The sequence below is a fragment of the Lipophrys pholis genome (assembly GCF_963383615.2).
Source record: "Lipophrys pholis genome assembly, chromosome: 21".
NCBI lineage: Eukaryota > Metazoa > Chordata > Actinopteri > Blenniiformes > Blenniidae > Lipophrys > Lipophrys pholis.
This window is the reverse complement of record NC_137649.1, coordinates 22,512,484-22,534,026: the sequence shown is the minus strand read 5'-3', so window position 1 is coordinate 22,534,026 and position 21,543 is coordinate 22,512,484. Positions and strand designations below refer to the sequence as shown.

Below are 21,543 nucleotides of genomic sequence, written 5' to 3'. Positions count from 1 at the left end.
TTGTTTGGGATTGTATCGAGCGCACCTAAATGAGCGTCAAGCTGATCATTTGAATTAATGATACCTAACGACCCGTACACCTGGGGATAGAAGTACCTGCTCCGTCCGGCCAAGTAGCACGGTAAGCTTTGGTTTTAGGCAGCGGGCCATCCAGTCGTCATTTCGGACGGGCAATTTTCGGAAAAGACGTGTTGCTCAAAGCCGTTTAGAACATGTGTATAATGTCCATCACTACTCGTCACCGTCTAATTTTGTCTCAACTCATTTCTTCTAAATAAAACTGTTACTGTGCTGAGTGTCATTTCACACGACGCCAAAGTTGCAGATTATGATTGTGGTGATACATATATATATTGTTGGGGAATCGTAGTTTTCTGTGTGTGTATTACTTCTTTACCTTCCCAGCAAATGATGACAGCTGGAATGAAATCAGACCAAAAGTTTGGACGTGAAAAAACACAATCTGAAAGTGAAAGAAAGTTTGAACGTGAAAAAAAAAAAATGTATCTGAAAGTTGAAAACAGGATTTGAATGTGGAAAAAAAAAGAAATAAGATCCTAATCTGAAAACGTTAAACCTGCATATGACAAAATAACACCCACATTTAAAATATATATATATATATATATATATATTCAAGAGTGAAAAATAAAATATGAAGGATTTTAGCAAAAGAATTCCAGAGCGGAACCAAAATCTTATGTAAAGTTGAAAAAACTTTTCATAAACTTGTTTTTATTTAGAGGACTGAGCTTGATCAAACCTGGATCCAGCTGCATGTGAACGGGCGGTCTGTATCTGCAGCTTTTAGCCTGGTGGTTGCGTTTTTTTAATTCTTCATAAACTCGGATTGAGCCTTCAGTCATTTGTAAACTGGCAGGATTTCTCCGTGTGTGATTGGTCAGATGATGCAAGCCCCGCCCCTTTCATGTGAACGGCACAGTCGCGCTTGTTTTAACCACCCCGACCCGCCCCCCCCCCCCCGTGAAACTGAAGCCGCGGTGAGCAGCAGATCGACAGGTAAGCAGCAGGACGCAGTTAAACTTTCGTGTTTGCAGATTGCAGTTAATTCTCAGGATTTAGTTTCACCACGGAAACACGTTACACGAGAGCAGGAGGGATTTTTAACAACAGTCGAGAAGAGGAAGAGGAAAGGAGCCGAAAGTGAAAGTAAAACGTTCTCGTCTCGGTAAACTTCACTTATTGGCGCTCATTTCTGGTCAAAACGTTTCTTAGAATAAAACTAATTTAAAATCAAAATACTGTGAGGTAATGCAGAGAAAGTCCTCACTGGAGACTAATTGAAATATTTTTACATTGAAATGTATTTCGTCATGTTTGTCACTGAGAAATCCCCAGTGACGTGTCATGAATCCTACAGATTAAAATCAAATACCTGGAGAAAGTACAACGTTTTGAGCCTTTATGTGTTTGAGTGTTATTCTCAATGAAAGATGACAGAGTGTGGATAGGGTTAGGGTTCGAGCTAGATGATCAAGCAACATAACCATGTACTCCAAAACAAATTCTCTTCATCAGGAAGTAAATGTGTGAATCATGGCTCAATGGAAAGGAATGGGATTCATTATGATTTACATTTTCCTCACTACACAGATACATGTAGATAGAATCCCCACATTGAATACATTGACTTGTGTGCAACATGTCAACAGTATAATTCATATTAATGTTCTTTTCAATTTCTCTTATGTACATTACATATTCATTAATAACTACTAATCAATCAATAACAGAAAGATGCTGAGGCAGACTGTCCATATAACTGACACAACAGTGATAAAAGTGTAAAATTCACAGTTGTGGAGGCTGAAAGCTGATTTTCTTCTACAAAGACTGAAGCAACGAGGCAACATGAGTGTCTGTACAGCACTGATAGATCGTCTGCTGAGTCGACTGTGGAGTAGAGAGATTGTTTCTATTAATGCAGAAGGCCGGGCTTCCTGTTTATCAGGTAGTAGGTTGGTTTTAAATGTGTTTTAATGTATTCTCCATCTTTAAATTGAACTAATATGTCTATTACAGTGTCAGTAATTACCCACCAGGGAGGACTGAAGTCCAGAGGATGAGTGATTGTGGCGATGCAGACGAGGGAGGATCTTCCTCTTCGGCGCTCGACACCAAAGAACCCAAACATCCTAAAGAACAGTAAGATCACACTGTTTACACTGTGGACCAAACAACATGTGTTCATACAAAACTATTGGCTCATCATTGCTTTTTTTTTAGTGAAGTTTAATATGAACAACACCACACCTCAGGACTTCACCACCACTGCTCTGCCCCCACAGTACAGATTTAGTTTATTCAGCTCATTTGGTTCGACTCTTCCTCAAGACTTTGACCTCTTACTGGACCTGAAGGCTGAGAATATGTTCAACTGATGAGCTGTGGAGTTTGAGTTCAAATAGTTTGTAGGACTGCGTTCCAGTTGTCTCCAAACTTGAAATTACAAACTCAGAGTGACGTGGCTTTTGTCTGGAGTTTGTTATGCTGGAGGCCACAAGAAATAAATGTCACCCTTTTTTCCAAAAGGCCAAATAGTAACAGATTACTTCACGATGTACATGAGATTCAACACAAAACGCTCAAGGAATGACTGTAAGTTAAGGTCATTCAATCAAAATGCATTAAGTGTCCAAGAAATTATTGTATTTTAATATTATTTTTAAATGAGTTTAATGACATTTCTCCTTGCAGCGATATTCTTTGTGCTACTGAAGTTAAAAACTGTTAAAATGTAAAATGTTGTCAGGGTCACTTATACACCTACCGTTCCATATACTGAAGCACACCGCCGATACTCTTATACACACAAATATACTTTTATAGACTTTACAAACACCATTTTTTTATGATTGTTTGCACCCAGTGTAGAATATTCTCAGACGAACACTTTGTTCACTCATGTATTGTTTGAAAATCATTTATTCATACCTCTGTTTTAATAGTTTGGAAATTCCTCAAGTTCCATGTTCAGTCTGTTCCACAGATTCACGCCACAAACTGAAAACAGAAATACCAAAGTCCTGACGTTTTGAATATTACCGGGTAGTAGACGGTTATTTGAGAGGTTTGTAAAAAAAAACTAAAACACATTGGAATTCCAACCTAGTTTGACTTCTGAAACACAATAATTTCTTCTTGACTGGATTCTTGAAAGGCAGAACAGAGAAAAGATTACAACACTGCCACCTTGTGGCTGGTGGAGTGAGAGAGAAATGTTTGCAGTGGTGCTTCTGCAGATAAGTTTCTTAAATATTAGGTGGGAAAAGCCCAACGCCTCTGCCTATTTACAATCCAGCACCTGTGAAACAATCGACATCTGCACTTTCAGGTCTTTACAAGTGGAATACCACAAACCAGGACCGAATGAAATCTCTATCAAGCTGTATCGGATGACGTCAGAAGAAATGAAGCAGTTCTGTGTTAAACTGGAGAGTCCAGACTGTGCCGTGGAGATTCTCAGGTCAGACTTTCTTTATTCAGTATTTGTTCATAAAAAACATTTGTGTGAAATGCTGTCGTCTTCTGCAGTAAGCGCCAGTCACCAGTCGCAATACAGTAGAGGACAAGAGTTCTATACGACCACCATGGGCGTCTTTTTCATGCAAAGTTCACGACACAATTACACACAAGGACGGAGGACATAAGAGTTCTCAGTCTGTTGGTTTGGCAGGAAATAAGCAGCCGCCCTTTTGAAGTGTGAGATTTAAAAAAATGTTGATATTCTGTCCAATTAACATTAGACCACTAAACTTTGTGGTGGAAAATCATCTTTGTTATTTTAGTTTTATGATGAATTTGAGGGATTTTGTCTTTATTTAGACTGGCTCATGGAATGTTGTCAGAGAGATGCTGTTCTGCACTGACCTCAGCTCTGGAGGCAAACCCGTCCTTTCTGAGAGAGCTGCACCTGACTGACGTCAGATTCCCAGATCAGACAAAACTGCATCTGTTATGTGACGCTTTGGGAAATCAACACTGCAGAATCAGGACTCTCAGGTAAGTTTACTTATTGCACCTCTTACCCCGGGAGTACAGAGACCGGAGAGCCTGCAGCAGGCCGCCTCCCCCAACACTTCTCCAACTTTAAAACACATGTGGACACGATTGTCAAACTCTCATGTCTCCCAGATAATCTGCTAGAGATCAAAAGCTGGTTCACTGCCATCGCCAGATCATATTCACATCGTTCCTCCTCAATCGGAGGTTTGACCACCAGCTGGAGTCTCTTTTCCAGTATTTTGGTGAGGCTGAGTGACCACCACCCAAGGCTGCTTTTCCAATGGTTCTATACCTGAGACTGAAGTTATTCTGCACATGATTATCAAACACAACAGCCATACAACCTCCAATCATTTCATCTCTGGTCTCACTCTGGGATGTTACCTCCTCCAACATACCTGTGATTATAAAACATGATTATTTCGTTCTGGAGGAGCAGGAATCATTACTTATACACAACGTCTTTATCACAGGTTATGACAGTTAAGCTAGTATAAATTAACAGAACGCCGTCATTGAACATGCAGGTTTTTATCAGGTAAAAGTACCATGTAGGCCTGTCACGATAACAAATTTTGCTGGACGATAAATTGTCCCAGAAATTATTGCGATAAACGATAATATTGCCATTTTGATACCATTTTTCTACTAATATATTAATAATGGTATAATAATGCAAGTATACCCTTTTAAAGAGCAACTTTTATTTCTAAAGAATATTTTAAATTCATCCGGAAAGTACGGTAACTATACGAAGATGAAGTATTAATGGTGGAGACAGAGTCTGAGGTCGTGCTGCTGTCTTCTATTTGTTTTTGTCGTGACGCTTCACATTTTGATGACGTATGCGGCGGTGCGACTCTGGTGGCTGCTGTTGCCAGATTGGCTGGTCCCCCCCCCCCCCGACATGTTAAGGCCCGTTTACAGTGAGCCTTACTGGGTTTTCCACTGGAAGGCTCAGAAATCTGGCAACTCTCTAAAACAACATTAAACTGAGAGTGCGCCGCTCACAGTGACGTCTTTGGTAAATGAAAAATTATCAAGCTCATTTTTAATTATCGTGCAATTAATTCATTTATTGATTATCGTGACAGGCCGAGGGCCACGAACACCAACTCATGGAGTTTTTCTGAAGCTGCAGGCTGATTGTGATTGAAACTCCAGTTACAGTTACCTCCATGGCTGCTTCTGTTGAATCCTCACCTATTATCTACATTTACAGGATTGTGAACTGTGGCTTATGGGGAGACAGTTGTGCCCGTCTGAGTGATGCAATTAAGCGCAATCCGTCCCATCTCAAAGAGCTGGACGTGAGTGTAAACGAGCTGGGGGACTTAGGAATGAGCTACCTGTGTGATGGACTGATGGATGAGAGCTGCAGATTCGAAAGGCTGAAGTAAGTTTGTGTTTTGTCACATACGACGTTTAAAAAAATAAGTTTCTAAACAGGTGTTATTGATCAGATTTATGTGTTTGTTTGATTGTTTCTTAGCAGCAGTTATAATAATGAAGTAATATACTCATTATCACCCACAATAATTACCACAGTTAATAGAATTTCATGTCTTTGTAATCTCAATTTAAATGTCATTACCTCATCATCAGCATGAGAAGTCGCCTTCAAGTTCCTTGTGTCTTTCTTCAAGTGGGAAACAATTTCTCTTCATGTAACATTATTCTGGAATATCTGCAAAAGTCTTTTATTATTCCAGCAAAAGCTCAACAATTCATCTGTTATAAAAGCTGAATAAAGTAGAGCTGCACTCTGTTTCTCACATCGATGCCATGACCGAAATAAAAGTCCCAGAAGACATAACTCAAAATGTTTACAGCCACATATGTGAGCTCTGCAGAGTGAGAAACTCATAGCCTGAATGTGTGTTAAATAATGTCAAGTGTTCAAGCTTGTTGGAATAAATACCAAATCATTGGAGTCCAGGATTTTTTCATTTACAGGATTGTGTACTGTGACCTTTCGGGAGACAGTTTTGCCCGTCTGCGTGATGTAATTAAGCGCAATCCGTCCCATCTCAAAGAGCTGGACGTGAGTAAAAACAGGCTGGGGGACGTAGAAATGAGCTACCTGTGTGATGGACTGATGGATGAGAGCTGCAGACTCGAAAGGCTGAAGTAAGTTTGTGTTTTGTCACATACGACGTTTAAAAAAATAAGTTTCTAAACTGGTGTTATTGATCAGATTTATGTGTTTGTTTGATTGTTTCTTAGCAGCAGTTATAATAATGAAGTAATATACTCATTATCACCCACAATAATTACCACAGTTAATAGAATTTCATGTCTTTGTAATCTCAATTTAAATGTCATTACCTCATCATCAGCATGAGAAGTCGCCTTCAAGTTCCTTGTGTCTTTCTTCAAGTGGGAAACAATTTCTCTTCATGTAACATTATTCTGGAATATCTGCAAAAGTCTTTTATTATTCCAGCAAAAGCTCAACAATTCATCTGTTATAAAAGCTGAATAAAGTAGAGCTGCACTCTGTTTCTCACATCGATGCCATGACCGAAATAAAAGTCCCAGAAGACATAACTCAAAATGTTTACAGCCACATATGTGAGCTCTGCAGAGTGAGAAACTCATAGCCTGAATGTGTGTTAAATAATGTCAAGTGTTCAAGCTTGTTGGAATAAATACCAAATCATTGGAGTCTAGGGTTTTTTCATTTACAGGATTGTGAACTGTGACCTTTCGGGAGACAGTTTTGCCCGTCTGCGTGATGTAATTAAGCGCAATCCGTCCCATCTCAAAGAGCTGGACGTGAGTAAAAACATTCTGGGGGACGTAGAAATGAGCTACCTGTGTGATGGACTGATGGATGAGAGCTGCAGACTCGAAAGTCTGAAGTAAGTTTGTGTTTTGTCACATACAACGTTTAAAAAAAATAAGTTTCTAAACAGGTGTTATTGATCAGATTTATGTGGGTTTTTTTATTGTTTCGTAGCAGCAGTTATAATAATGAAGTAATATACTCATCATCGCCCTCCTGATTGGTGAAGGAAGCAAGAGCAGAAAAGTAAATGTTCATTTGGAGTGTTTGGTGACAAATTAATGGAGGGACAATATGTTTTCTATTTAGTTTCAGAATGACGTTGGCATATTCACAAGTGCAATGTTCATGTTCAGCTCTGCTGCTCATCCCACAAATGCATGGATCAATGTAGGAAAGTAATAAGCCTAGCACGCTAAACACTTAACAAATGCAGATCATTATTTAATCTCTTGTCTTCAGGAACAGACAGAAGTGACCAGACTGCTGCTTCTTTACCTTGTGATGTTGGCACTTGCAATAATTACCACAGTTCGGTAACTGAAACAGTTTCAGGTGTTTTTGTAATCGGCTGTATGTGTACCATCACAGCCTACCTGTTTATTGTGCTCCAGGGTTTGGGTTCCAGAATAAACTGAAACATACAATTCATCTGTTATAAAAGCTGAATAAAGTAGAACTACACTCAATACAATAAAAGTCCCAGAAGACATGATTATCAAACACAACAGCCATACAACCTCCAATCATTTCATCTCTGGTCTCACTCTGGGATGTTACCTCCTCCAACATACCTGTGATTATAAAACATGATTATTTCGTTCTGGAGGAGCAGGAATCATTACTTATACACAACGTCTTTATCACAGGTTATGACAGTTAAGCTAGTATAAATTAACAGAACGCCGTCATTGAACATGCAGGTTTTTATCAGGTAAAAGGACCATGTAGGCCTGTCACGATAACAAATTTTGCTGGACGATAAATTGTCCCAGAAATTATTGCGATAAACGATAATATTGCCATTTTGATACCATTTTTCTACTAATATATTAATAATGGTATAATAATGCAAGTATACCCTTTTAAAGAGCAACTTTTATTTCTAAAGAATATTTTAAATTCATCCGGAAAATACGGTAACTATACGAAGATGAAGTATTAATGGTGGAGACAGAGTCTGAGGTCGTGCTGCTGTCTTCTATTTGTTTTTGTCGTGACGCTTCACATTTTGATGACGTATGCGGCGGTGCGACTCTGGTGGCTGCTGTTGCCAGATTGGCTGGTCCCCCCCCCCCCCCCCCCCCGACATGTTAAGGCCCGTTTACAGTGAGCCTTACTGGGTTTTCCACTGGAAGGCTCAGAAATCTGGCAACTCTCTAAAACAACATTAAACTGAGAGTGCGCCGCTCACAGTGACGTCTTTGGTAAATGAAAAATTATCAAGCTCATTTTTAATTATCGTGCAATTAATTCATTTATTGATTATCGTGACAGGCCGAGGGCCACGAACACCAACTCATGGAGTTTTTCTGAAGCTGCAGGTTGATGGCGATTGAAACTCCAGTTACAGTTACCTCCATGGCTGCTTCTGTTGAATCCTCACCTATTATCTACATTTACAGGATTGTGAAATGTGGCTTACGGGGAGCCAGTTGTGCCCTTCTGAGTGATGCAATTAAGCGCAATCCGTCCCATCTCAAAGAGCTGGACGTGAGTGTAAACAGGCTGGGGGACTTAGGAATGAGCTACCTGTGTGATGGACTGATGGATGAGAGCTGCAGACTCAAAAGGCTGAAGTAAGTTTGTGTTTTGTCACATACGACGTTTAAAAAAATAAGTTTCTAAACTGGTGTTATTGATCAGATTTATGTGTTTGTTTGATTGTTTCTTAGCAGCAGTTATAATAATGAAGTAATATACTCATTATCACCCACAATAATTACCACAGTTAATAGAATTTCATGTCTTTGTAATCTCAATTTAAATGTCATTACCTCATCATCAGCATGAGAAGTCGCCTTCAAGTTCCTTGTGTCTTTCTTCAAGTGGGAAACAATTTCTCTTCATGTAACATTATTCTGGAATATCTGCAAAAGTCTTTTATTATTCCAGCAAAAGCTCAACAATTCATCTGTTATAAAAGCTGAATAAAGTAGAGCTGCACTCTGTTTCTCACATCGATGCCATGACCGAAATAAAAGTCCCAGAAGACATAACTCAAAATGTTTACAGCCACATATGTGAGCTCTGCAGAGTGAGAAACTCATAGCCTGAATGTGTGTTAAATAATGTCAAGTGTTCAAGCTTGTTGGAATAAATACCAAATCATTGGAGTCTAGGGTTTTTTCATTTACAGGATTGTGAACTGTGACCTTTCGGGAGACAGTTGTGCCCGTCTGCGTGATGTAATTAAGCGCAATCCGTCCCATCTCAAAGAGCTGGACGTGAGTGAAAACATTCTGGGGGACGTAGGAATGAGCTACCTGTGTGATGGACTGATGGATGAGAGCTGCAGACTCGAAAGGCTGAAGTAAGTTTGTGTTTTGTCACATATGACGTTTAAAAAAAAGTTTCTAAACAGGTGTTATTGATCAGATTTATGTGGGTTTTTTATTGTTTCGTAGCAGCAGTTATAATAATGAAGTAATATACTCATCATCACCCTCCTGATTGGTGAAGGAAGCAAGAGCAGAAAAGTAAATGTTCATTTGGAGTGTTTGGTGACAAATTAATGGAGGGACAATATGTTTTCTATTTAGTTTCAGAATGACGTTGGCATATTCACAAGTGCAATGTTCATGTTCAGCTCTGCTGCTCATCCCACAAATGCATGGATCAATGTAGGAAAGTAAAAAGCCGAGCACGCTAAACACTTAACAAATGCAGATCATTATTTAATCTCTTGTCTTCAGGAACAGACAGAAGTGACCAGACTGCTGCTTCTTTACCTTGTGATGTTGGCACTTGCAATAATTACCACAGTTCGGTAACTGAAACAGTTTCAGGTGTTTTTGTAATCGGCTGTATGTGTACCATCACAGCCTACCTGTTTATTGTGCTCCAGGGTTTGGGTTCCAGAATAAACTGAAACATACAATTCATCTGTTATAAAAGCTGAATAAAGTAGAACTACACTCAATACAATAAAAGTCCCAGAAGACATGATTATCAAACACAACAGCCATACAACCTCCAATCATTTCATCTCTGGTCTCACTCTGGGATGTTACCTCCTCCAACATACCTGTGATTATAAAACATGATTATTTCGTTCTGGAGGAGCAGGAATCATTACTTATACACAACGTCTTTATCACAGGTTATGACAGTTAAGCTAGTATAAATTAACAGAACGCCGTCATTGAACATGCAGGTTTTTATCAGGTAAAAGGACCATGTAGGCCTGTCACGATAACAAATTTTGCTGGACGATAAATTGTCCCAGAAATTATTGCGATAAACGATAATATTGCCATTTTGATACCATTTTTCTACTAATATATTAATAATGGTATAATAATGCAAGTATACCCTTTTAAAGAGCAACTTTTATTTCTAAAGAATATTTTAAATTCATCCGGAAAATACGGTAACTATACGAAGATGAAGTATTAATGGTGGAGACAGAGTCTGAGGTCGTGCTGCTGTCTTCTATTTGTTTTTGTCGTGACGCTTCACATTTTGATGACGTATGCGGCGGTGCGACTCTGGTGGCTGCTGTTGCCAGATTGGCTGGTTCCCCCCGACATGTTAAGGCCCGTTTACAGTGAGCCTTACTGGGTTTTCCACTGGAAGGCTCAGAAATCTGGCAACTCTCTAAAACAACATTAAACTGAGAGTGCGCCGCTCACAGTGACGTCTTTGGTAAATGAAAAATTATCAAGCTCATTTTTAATTATCGTGCAATTAATTCATTTATTGATTATCGTGACAGGCCGAGGGCCACGAACACCAACTCATGGAGTTTTTCTGAAGCTGCAGGTTGATGGCGATTGAAACTCCAGTTACAGTTACCTCCATGGCTGCTTCTGTTGAATCCTCACCTATTATCTACATTTACAGGATTGTGAAATGTGGCTTACGGGGAGCCAGTTGTGCCCTTCTGAGTGATGCAATTAAGCGCAATCCGTCCCATCTCAAAGAGCTGGACGTGAGTGTAAACGAGCTGGGGGACTTAGGAATGAGCTACCTGTGTGATGGACTGATGGATGAGAGCTGCAGACTCGAAAGGCTGAAGTAAGTTTGTGTTTTGTCACATACGACGTTTAAAAAAATAAGTTTCTAAACAGGTGTTATTGATCAGATTTATGTGGGTTTTTTATTGTTTCGTAGCAGCAGTTATAATAATGAAGTAATATACTCATCATCGCCCTCCTGATTGGTGAAGGAAGCAAGAGCAGAAAAGTAAATGTTCATTTGGAGTGTTTGGTGACAAATTAATGGAGGGACAATATGTTTTCTATTTAGTTTCAGAATGACGTTGGCATATTCACAAGTGCAATGTTCATGTTCAGCTCTGCTGCTCATCCCACAAATGCATGGATCAATGTAGGAAAGTAAAAAGCCTAGCACGCTAAACACTTAACAAATGCAGATCATTATTTAATCTCTTGTCTTCAGGAACAGACAGAAGTGACCAGACTGCTGCTTCTTTACCTTGTGATGTTGGCACTTGCAATAATTACCACAGTTCGGTAACTGAAACAGTTTCAGGTGTTTTTGTAATCGGCTGTATGTGTACCATCACAGCCTACCTGTTTATTGTGCTCCAGGGTTTGGGTTCCAGAATAAACTGAAACATACAATTCATCTGTTATAAAAGCTGAATAAAGTAGAACTACACTCAATACAATAAAAGTCCCAGAAGACATAACTCAAAATGTTTACAGCCACATATGTGAGCTCTGCAGAGTGAGAAACTCATAGAAAAGCCTGGATGTGTGTTAAATAATGTCAAGTGTTCAAACTTGTTAGAATAAATACCAATTCATTGGAGTCTAGGGTTTTTTAATGTGGCAAAAGAATGACTAACGGCTCGTTGCTTTTGTTTTCTCCTTTCAGGCTGACTTCTTGCCATTTGTCAGGGCAGAGTTGTAACAATTTGAATAACCTTCTGATGTCCTCATCCTGTCGTCTTCAAGAGCTCGACCTGAGTCACAACAGTCTCAGAGATCAAGGAATAGAGTGTCTGTCTGTTGGTTTGAGTAGTCCAAACTGTAAACTGAGCATTCTGAGGTAAGACAACTCATTTTTGTACCTGCTGAATTCAGAGAACAGTTTTTGTCCACGTCCTTCTCTCGCTCTCTGTCTTGACAGGTTGGCTCACTGTAAAGTCACAGATGAAGGCTGTCATGTTCTGATCGATGCTCTGAAGAAAAGTCCAGTTCCTCTGGTTGAGCTGGACCTCCAGGGAAATGACTTCAGCTTTGAAGTAACGACGATGCTGAATGAACTTAAGATCAGTTCAGGCATTGGAGAGATTTTGAGGTCAGTGAGATGTGGAATTTTGTTTAGTATCAACGTGCTAAACTGATGTGGAGTGAAGAATTCAAATGATGTCAGATTATTGGACTTGTATTGTTGTATTGCACTTATGACGTTCATTCAGCATGAGCACACCTGTCAACGGGAGCTCTCAGCTCTGAGGCAGTGTTCATTCACAGAAATGGTTTCAAAGATGAAGAAATAGAAGTCCTCCTGACTCATCAAAAATGTTTTTTTTTTTTTTTTTAATTCTGCACGAGCAGTGGAAGTGACGGAGCTGCAACATGTAACGTCTGAGGGAAATCAGATGTAAATGTTGGTTCCATTGGTAGAGAAATAAAGCAGAGTTCTCAGTTTGAAATGTTCATATTGATATTGAAGCAGGCCTGGCAGAGGGAGTGATGGACAGATGCATCGTCACCTGCATGATTGTGGTTCACATCTGATCTTTCTTTTTTTAATAAAATGACTGGTTGAGTATTAATTCACAGTTTTTACCCCACAGGGTGAAAACCAGCTTACTGAGGGACGACAGTCGCCGCTTCAGTGAATGTGTGTATTCTGGAATAAAACGTGGAGGGAGGGAGGGAGGGAGAGGGAGAGGGAGAGGGAGAGGGAGAGAGAGAGAGAGAGAGAGAGAGAGAGAGAAATCTTGCTGGACGATATATTGTCCCACAAACTATTACCAAGAAACAATATTAACATTTTTGTGACCAAATTAACCACGAATGTAATGATAATGTATCATAATAATGCAAATATTCCCTTTCAAATGCAATAAACTATTTTTTCCTATTTTTACCATTGTAATGTAAAGAACCTTAAATAATTTAAATAGAGACAATACACAATTTAAAAAGAATCGACCGTCTCTTTGTGTCAGTCAACTGTGATAAATAACCTGTCCTCTTAATGCTATTATCAGAAATGTTGTATTTAATTTTCTGAACAGACTGGAGCTGTCCAACAATGAAATTATAAAGGTTTTATTCAGACCAAAGGAAAGTAGCGCCAGGTACACATCTGCACTATGGGGCAGTGTTTATTTGGGTTTTAATATTCTATTTTGTAGTTGTTTGTCTGTTCACTGACATGAAACGTTCACAGCAGCTCTACAAGTTCCTGCTGACGCTCAGCGTGTGAACATTTTTCAAACCTATTGATCAGTATTACACACACCTGTTCTGGTTTATGGGTCTTTGTGAGGACATTTCTGATGTCAGCCAAGAGGATGGCCCTATTCACGTCAGCAGCTGCAATCAGAAATGTTTCCTTTAATGATTAATGCATTGATAAATGATTGAGTTCATCTCCTGCATTTTACTTTTGAATGTGTCTTTTTTTCATCAGATAGCAGCTTGTCTGTCTCAGAAAGTCCAGGCAAAGAGAGGCCACTGAAAAGGCTGAGGACAGAGCTGAGTACAGAGGTGAGGACAGAACAGTTAATACATTTGAATTATTGATAGACCTCTTGGGAATTGGATTCAGATCAAAGAAATAGAGAGATGCTTTGCAGTCGTGACCCGAGAGAAATGAAGCAGCAAGTTTCTGACCAAATCTCTGTATTTTTGAATTTTGTTTTTTAATCTAGGAGATGCTTTCTGGTGCTGCTGCAACAAGGTAATCTCTCCATCGAACAGTTTGTTTCCAAGCCATTTATCATATTATTATTATCAGCATCGTCATTATTATTATTACCACAGGTTTGGATATTCTGCAATTACTTTTCAAAAACGTGATGAAAAACACGAATACGCTATAAAGCAGTAGATCTTTCGGCCTATTTCTATTCATTCTGCATATTACATTATACTAAATTCAATTAAATGAAAGAGTATTTTAATGAAATAAAGCAAGTATTTCTTCTGTTAACTTACATTTTTGCGTTTCCCATCATATAAAAAAGAAGTATTTTGTGTATATACTCTTTCATTCAAATCGCTGTCAATAAAATACACCAATAAAATAATTAAAATCAAAAAGTCTCTCCTGCCTGAATTCCAAATGATTAACATTGACATATCTTAAGTGTATTTTTACCTGTTTAGCAGGAGAGGGGTCCTCGGTGGTTTACCCTGGAATTGGATGCAGTAGCTGCAGCGGGCATGTCATGTCTGGGGTGAGATGGGGGTGGTGGAGAGGTCTGGGGTGAGGTTGGGGGGTCCGGGGTGAGGTGGGGGGGTCCGGGGTGAAGTGGGGTTGGTGGAGGGGGTCTGGGGTGAGGTGGTGGTGGTGGAGGTGGTGGAGGGCATCCAGGGGTGAGGTGGTGGTGGTGGAGGGGTCTGGGGTGAGGTTGGGGGTGGTGGAGGGGTCCGGGGTGAGGTGGGGGGGTCCGGGGTGAGGTGGTGGTGGTGGAGGTGGTCTGGGGTGAGATGGTGGAGGTGGAGGTGGTCCAGCTTGCCATCTTGCAAACCGCTTGCTCAAGTTTGAGGTGGAATTTGTGGCTGTAGATAAAAGTGTTTTTCTCACGCAGAGTGCACAGTGAACACACACGTGTTTGTCACCTTTTACAAAGTCGAACTCGAAGTAACGCCGTTACTTCAGAGTATTAAATGCTGCTGGGTCCTGCTCTCTCCTGCGCTCCATATTGTTGTTGCTGTTTACCGCTGACGTTGTGCCGCTCGTGCGTCATTGTCACGAGAGTCTCACAAAACCAAATCACAGTTTAGTAAAGCAGTAAGGCGGCCTGCTTGGTGGAAAGCAAAACATGCCGCCAACGGAGCCGATTGGGACAGAATTGTTGTCTCAGACAAGAAATGATTTGTTCTGCTGGAGATGTCAGTGGATCCAATTTATTGATCCGGAGCGATCCTGGCCACATCAAAAAATACTGATATTTCAGGACTTCTCCGGGGTGGTCCCCGTCTAAAATGTATTGATCCTTTTATTAAATATTCTCCAGGTATCCTGCATGCTCCAAAACTGTGACGCGCTAAGGACAACAGACCTGAGATAGTTATAGTATTTATTAACAAGAGCATTCTCACCAGGCAGTTCGTACAGGCTCCGGCCGGGGCTCCTCCAACACTTACGTTGTAGGAAGAGGCCGATTCCTAAAACCTAATGCCAGTTGACAAGGGAGAAATCACGTGACATACCTGTAATCCACAACAGTCCTCTCGTCCATGTTTGCGGCAACCTGGTCTGGTACCCGGGCAGCGTGCTGGACGACACAGGATTACTGCCTATCAGTGACAAAAAACATTCAAAAATCACAATAAACTGAAAGACCTATCAGGTCGACATATCCAGTCATGAAACAGATATATATGTGTTGATTTTTAATCGAATTCCAGCATGTTATTTAAAAAAAATGAGGACATGTTCAAGAAAAACTACAGAAGTGATGTAGTAATCAAAGGTAGCTTTGAATGAAGTAAGCATGTTGGAGGCTTTGCTTCTGGCATTGTGCAAAGTCTTGGACTTGTGTGTTTCCAAATGCAGTTAAAAAAAAATATATATATATATATATATATATATATATCAGTACCACACAGCATTCTGCATGTATTAATTAATCATGTCTTTGTACTAAAAGGGAAGCTGTCTGAGCCACAGTCGCAGCGTAGAGGTGAATCCACTTCTGTGGATATCCAAGTGAAGATGGACACACATTGTAAATAGAACAACACTTACATCTCTTATTCTCCTTTTGTTTTTTAATTCAGTGGACAGGATCTTCAGGATGTACCATCAAAGTTACCTGCTACACAGTCATCATCATGTCCATCAGCCGAGGGTAAGTACTCAGTAATCCATTGGTAACCACTCTAAACCACATGTTGGTACTTTTATTTAAGTTCTACACTCAAAGACAGCTTTGGGAAAAATCTATTTTCCTTGAAAATCTTTCATGTTAAGCTACTTTATGCAGCCGATAGTTCAATTATTTAAAAAAGGTATTGTTGCCTCCCATTATCCCGCCATCAGAAGAATCACACCTTAAACTGGATTCCAGCAGAGGAAACACCCAGCTGGAGGAGCCAGAGGTGGACAAGGTGAGAACAGATTTGCTTCATACAGAGTTCTGCTCTTCTAACCTCCATGACACTGATAAATTAGTGAAGAATGAGCTTGAGTGGATTTCAGTTATTCTTCACATGTTCATGATGACATCTGTTGTGAACCCAGCAGTATTAGAATCACAAATAAATGAATAAACAGTCACTGAGCTGATATATTGCATTCATTCATATCATTAAATTCTTGGAAAACAAATTTTGTTTTTTGTGAAAATTTCAGGCTCCCTCATGCTTTACTTTTGAAGTATTTGATGAGCCCGGGAGTATTTCTTACAGGTAATCAAACTTGCACTCGTACATATATTGTTTTCTCTTTTCACATGACATCATTCCACATAGCTCCTGGCTTAAATTTTATTTTAACCCTGGAGTTGTGCTGCACAGGTTCAGAGGCCTGGGTCCAGGTGTGTTCCTGTGTCCGCTGACTGGGCTTGGCTTTACAATGACTGGAGGGGGAGAGTTGTTGTACAAGATAATTGAGTGGGATGAGGACCTCCTCCAAGCATCTGGAAAGCTCCCTGCAGGTCCCTTGTTTAAGATCGAGGGCACTACCAAAGCTGTGTCACAGCTGCACCTCCTGCACTGTGAACTAAACCCCGGTAAGTATGTCTCGCCTGGCGTTGACAACCTGCATCATGATAGTAATTGAAAGACTTGGTGTGCAAACCTTTGGGATTTGACACGACGTGGATTTAAAATGTCCTTGTTTTTGCAGCTGCACTTCCTAATGGCCTGTCTGCAGTCCACATGAGCGATGAAGGAATGAGCTTCCTTGAACCACTGGAGATAAACGACACTCATGTTGTTGTGGATGTCAGTCACTTTTCTGTTTATGGCCTCGTAATAAATTTCCTCACAGGGATTCTAAACATTCAAAGACCAATAAGTAGTCAGGCACTGCTGTTCCACTGTCCGACCTGGACTGAGGACATTCAAAAAGTCAACGTCTTCTTGCTGCCAAACAACGTCCCCCCGGAGGAGGTAAGAGGTCTCAGTCAGTTCTTAACAGCAAAACCTGAGAAACTTCTCAACATGGTTATGAAAGTATTCTTACTGTTTCTACTTGTTATTACAATTTACTGTTACTTGTTATGTCCTCTTGAGTCGGGGGCATAATTGACTCGGTCTGCGCAGGCACCCAAAAGGCGCGCGCGCGCGCGCGCACACACACACACACACACACACACACACACACACACACACACACACACACACACACACACACACACACACACACACACACACACACACACACACACACACACACACACACACACACACACACACACACACACACACACACACACACACACACACACACACACACACACACACACACACACACACACACACACACACACACACACACACACACACACACACACACACACACACACACACACACACACACACACACACACACACACACACACACACACACACACACACACACACGTTTCCTCAGTCCTCCCAACCAATTGGTAAGCAGCGTCATCTGGCTTGACTCAACACCCGATCTCTAAACAATAAAAGCCCCATACTAAATGAATTCATCACGGACAATAAACTGGACTTTCTCTGCATCACTGAAACCTGCTCAAACCCCTGGACTATTTGTCATCAAACCAAGCCACACCCACAGGGGTACTCATACATTCACGAACCTCATCCTGACCACATCACCATCTGTTCTCCTCCTAGGAGATTTCAATTTTCATATCCATAACAGCAACTGCAAATCTGCCAGAGTTTCTAGAACTCCTACAGTCTCTATTTCACGCAGCACATCAACTTCCCCACTCACAGCCGAGGCCATACACTGGATCTGGTCTGCTCCACTGGTGTCACTCTACATCAACTCTCCAGCCTCAACCTCCACACCTCCACCTCCACCACCTGGCGATCACCATGAACATTGACCCCCCCCCCCCCCCATGGCTCCATTGTTTAGTTAATGCAAGTTAAAGATGACTGTGCTTTTGGTGCATAAGCGCTTTAATAAAGCATCCTGGATGTTTAAACCCTCATTGTTCTTCTCCTGAAGGTAAAATCTCAACAAAGAAATTCTGAGTACATTCAGGCCACTTCTTCCTGTGAGCTGATTGGAAGACGCACTTACACCCTTCAGTGTCCTGAGTCAACCTTGGTACAACCTCGGGTGAGTATTTGAAACACTGGCAGATGTGCTCCCACACCCAACGTGGCATGAAGTCAGTACTTTTTTCCAAACGCAGCTGGGCTCACGATTTGACTCAAGCTTTGGAAAAGTTCTCCACCCAAACTTTGAAATTCGGCTGACGAGGGAAACCAAGGACGCCACTGTGATGGTCAAATACCAGGATGACACTGTGTGGGAATATATCATGAAGCTGACTGGTAAAGAAAGTTTGACTGTCTTACAATTAGTTTTTAAAGGTCCACTCACCTCTTTAAATGTCAGTACAAAACTCTGGTGTCGGTTCCACCTGCAGGCAGTGAACCCACCACGACCCCCCGTCTACCTGATGGCTCAGGTGAGCAACACTGTTCACAGTGAGACTGAGTTTCTTTGGGCAGGTACAGAAAGAACATGTAGACTCCACTCCACATTATTATTGTTCATGTCGTGTCAACATTTATATGTACCAAGCACCGCTGTGTCAGATCTACTCTTCAAGATAGTTCGCTTTCTTCTCCTGCTAAACCTCAACGGTTCTTTCTGGTTTGTATAAACTTTACTGCATTTGATTCAGGAAACTTCTTATTCAAATAAATTGAGTGGCTCCAACCTCAACACATGCCTGAACACCAACGCTCCATTGTGATTCCATCATCTCCATTTGTACAATGTTCAAAGTTGATAACAAACTAGTTGAGTTCTTGTTATGGTTTTTGACTGACGACTAAATGAGATTATTTGATGCCTTGTTATACAGGTCCTGATTCAGGAACACAAGATCGACAAGAACCAATGAAGAGGAAGCTGTTCGGTATGCGGGAAGGGTTTATTGATAGAATATCAAAGCCTAATTTAGATTCACTGATGACTAGACTTCTGCGTGAAGATGTGATAAATGAGCAGGAATACCATCACCTTAACATCATGCCAGATTTTAGAGTTGCAGCAAAAGCACTGATCGACATGGTGCTGACAAAGAACGAAGACGCTCGTGGAAAAATGATTGAGGAATTTTCTAAGATAGATAAACATCTTTATGCTGACCTGAACAATTGAGGCAGGTACATTGTCCTCAGAGACGACAGAGGATTACCAAGGCATTAAGTTACTACGGGAGCGAAATCTTACTGCGCTGACATAATCTGGATAATCTGACCTACAGAGGAGAATCTTCCACTTTCATTCAAGCCTCCCACTCTTTCTTTCCAGATCAATGTTTAGTCGTATCCACAGCGTTATGTCATCATTTATATGGACGGGGAGACGTGAGAATTGGTAAATCCTTGCTTCAGAGAAACAAAACATGGTGGGCTTGGTGCACCGTACCACAGGACAAATTGTACCAAATTGAAGCAGATTCGTGTTCCTCTTCTTCACCGTAAACTCTGACATGCAGTCCTCTGCCATCGACTCCCTCCCAGTCTTCATCTAATCCTATTGACACTGTTACTTTAAAAATGTGGGTCCAGACTAGACACCACTGTGGGTGGTACTCCTCAGCCCAGATGACTCCTATTTCTAATAACCACCTATTTTTTCCTGCTAGAATCAACTCCAGATTAACGACTTCAGCACCTACAAAATCTAGATTTGGACAACCAGTTCGCGAGCTTTTATCATTTATGCAAAACTCATATGCTGACCAAATCTGACTTTCTTAAATACTTTCAACTGCACGATTTCGTCAGAACTCACTCAGTTTCCACAGAGCCCCCCACCCAGCGGCGTCGACCTACTATGGGAGGAAAGCGTCCTGCCTTGGGGCCATGTTTCCTACTTTTAGAATCTTCTGTTGACAGGAGACGAGTCTGCTGTTGACAAAACCAGGACTGTGTGCAGGAGGAGTTACAGATGATTTTCTCTGATGAGTTCTGGAATGAAGCCTTGAAAAGAGTCAACTCATCGTCAAGCTGTGCTCGACTTGACCTTTTATAATTGATCACAATCGCATAGTGCTGCTGCTCTTCTGTCTGTCCGCCGCACTGAGATTCCCTGTGCCAGTGAGTTAAAGCTGCGATTGGATGTTTCCATAGGTAGATCGATATGTGGAAATACTATTTGTGTGATGCTTCAATGTACATATCTAGAAATCTACTTTGTATTTCGTTTCTTGTTTAAATTCTCTCATATGCATAAATCCGAGTGTACATATGCAAGTATGCAGCTCTTAGTTTTGTTTTTGGTTTTTTTTACGATTGCATTTTTACTATTTTACTAAAAGTACTGCGCGTGGGGGGGTATATGTAGGGGGTTGGAGAAAATGGTGCATTACGTGACTGGACTTTTGTATTGTGTTTTTTTGTTTTTTTGTTGTTGTTTTTTTAAATCTGACAATAAAAAAAGTTTAAACCAGAGACGATAGAGGAGTTTTGTTGGATTCTTGCATGTTTACATATGCCTTTAATTGTTTTGTGAAAGTTGTGGAACATTAAAGTGCTCATGACACCATTTTTCATGTTAATTTTTAAATTTTCTGACATAAAAAATAACAGTAAAAGGCATAATAAAACATTCCTATATGCACAGGCTTTTAAATAAAAAATTTGACTTTACTTTCTTATTAAACAAATTTTTATAAATTTTTTTTATTATACTTTTCTTCATTATTTGCTTTAATGCTTTTCTTTCATTTCTTCTAAAGGTTTAATGTATTTCTTTATTCTGTATTTCTTGAGTTTCTTTGTAAAGCACTGTGAATTGCCTTGCCTTGTGCCTTGAAAAGGTTATCTGATTACTCGTTACTCCTTTAAAAAGTAACTTGGTTACTTTACTGACTACTTGTCTTTAAAAGTAACTGAGTTAGATTACAAGTTACTTTTTCAGCTGCTGACAACACCCCCCATCGTCTCAACATTAAAATGAAAGCTCTGCTGATCACTGCCTCCTGCACCATGTTTATACATATTTTAACCTTCATTCTTTGTTGTATTTATATCTGACTCAAGGTTTTATTATCAGATTTTTACTACTACTTGTAATTATTTACCTGGAGATGTAGTTGTTGTCTGTTGCATTATTTATCCATTTATTTATTTGCACTAACTGCTCTATGCAACCTTTAA

The 21,543-nt window shown here is 40.4% G+C and overlaps 1 protein-coding gene across 1 annotated transcript; it reads left to right on the top strand.

Annotated features, from left to right (window-relative positions):
• The first annotated feature begins 1,155 nt into the window (after positions 1–1,155).
• Positions 1,156–20,928, top strand: LOC308126416 (uncharacterized protein). Its single transcript, XM_080490805.1, has 24 exons — positions 1,156–1,189; positions 2,044–2,166; positions 3,356–3,487; positions 3,847–4,023; positions 5,249–5,422; positions 5,983–6,156; positions 6,717–6,890; positions 8,440–8,613; positions 9,174–9,347; positions 10,880–11,053; positions 11,879–12,052; positions 12,134–12,304; positions 12,807–12,853; positions 13,652–13,728; positions 13,893–13,921; positions 15,970–16,040; positions 16,232–16,299; positions 16,544–16,599; positions 16,708–16,922; positions 17,039–17,304; positions 18,368–18,481; positions 18,558–18,699; positions 18,795–18,836; positions 19,239–20,928. The coding sequence occupies exons 2-24, from the start codon at positions 2,084–2,086 to the stop codon at positions 19,535–19,537; spliced, it is 3,207 nt and encodes a 1,068-aa protein (XP_080346931.1). The 5' UTR covers positions 1,156–1,189; positions 2,044–2,083; the 3' UTR covers positions 19,538–20,928.
• The last annotated feature ends 615 nt before the right edge of the window (positions 20,929–21,543 follow it).

What these genes read in the sequence shown, in the direction of transcription:
- LOC308126416 (XM_080490805.1), top strand. Translation starts at nt 2,084, where the DNA reads ATGAGTGATTGTGGCGATGCAGACGAGGGAGGATCTTCCTCTTCGGCG. An exon ending in GGCATTGGAGAGATTTTGAG is followed by an intron (nt 12,305 to 12,806) that starts GTCAGTGAGATG and finishes TTTACCCCACAG; the next exon opens with GGTGAAAACCAGCTTACTGA. An exon ending in GGACAGAGCTGAGTACAGAG is followed by an intron (nt 13,729 to 13,892) that starts GTGAGGACAGAA and finishes TTTTTAATCTAG; the next exon opens with GAGATGCTTTCTGGTGCTGC.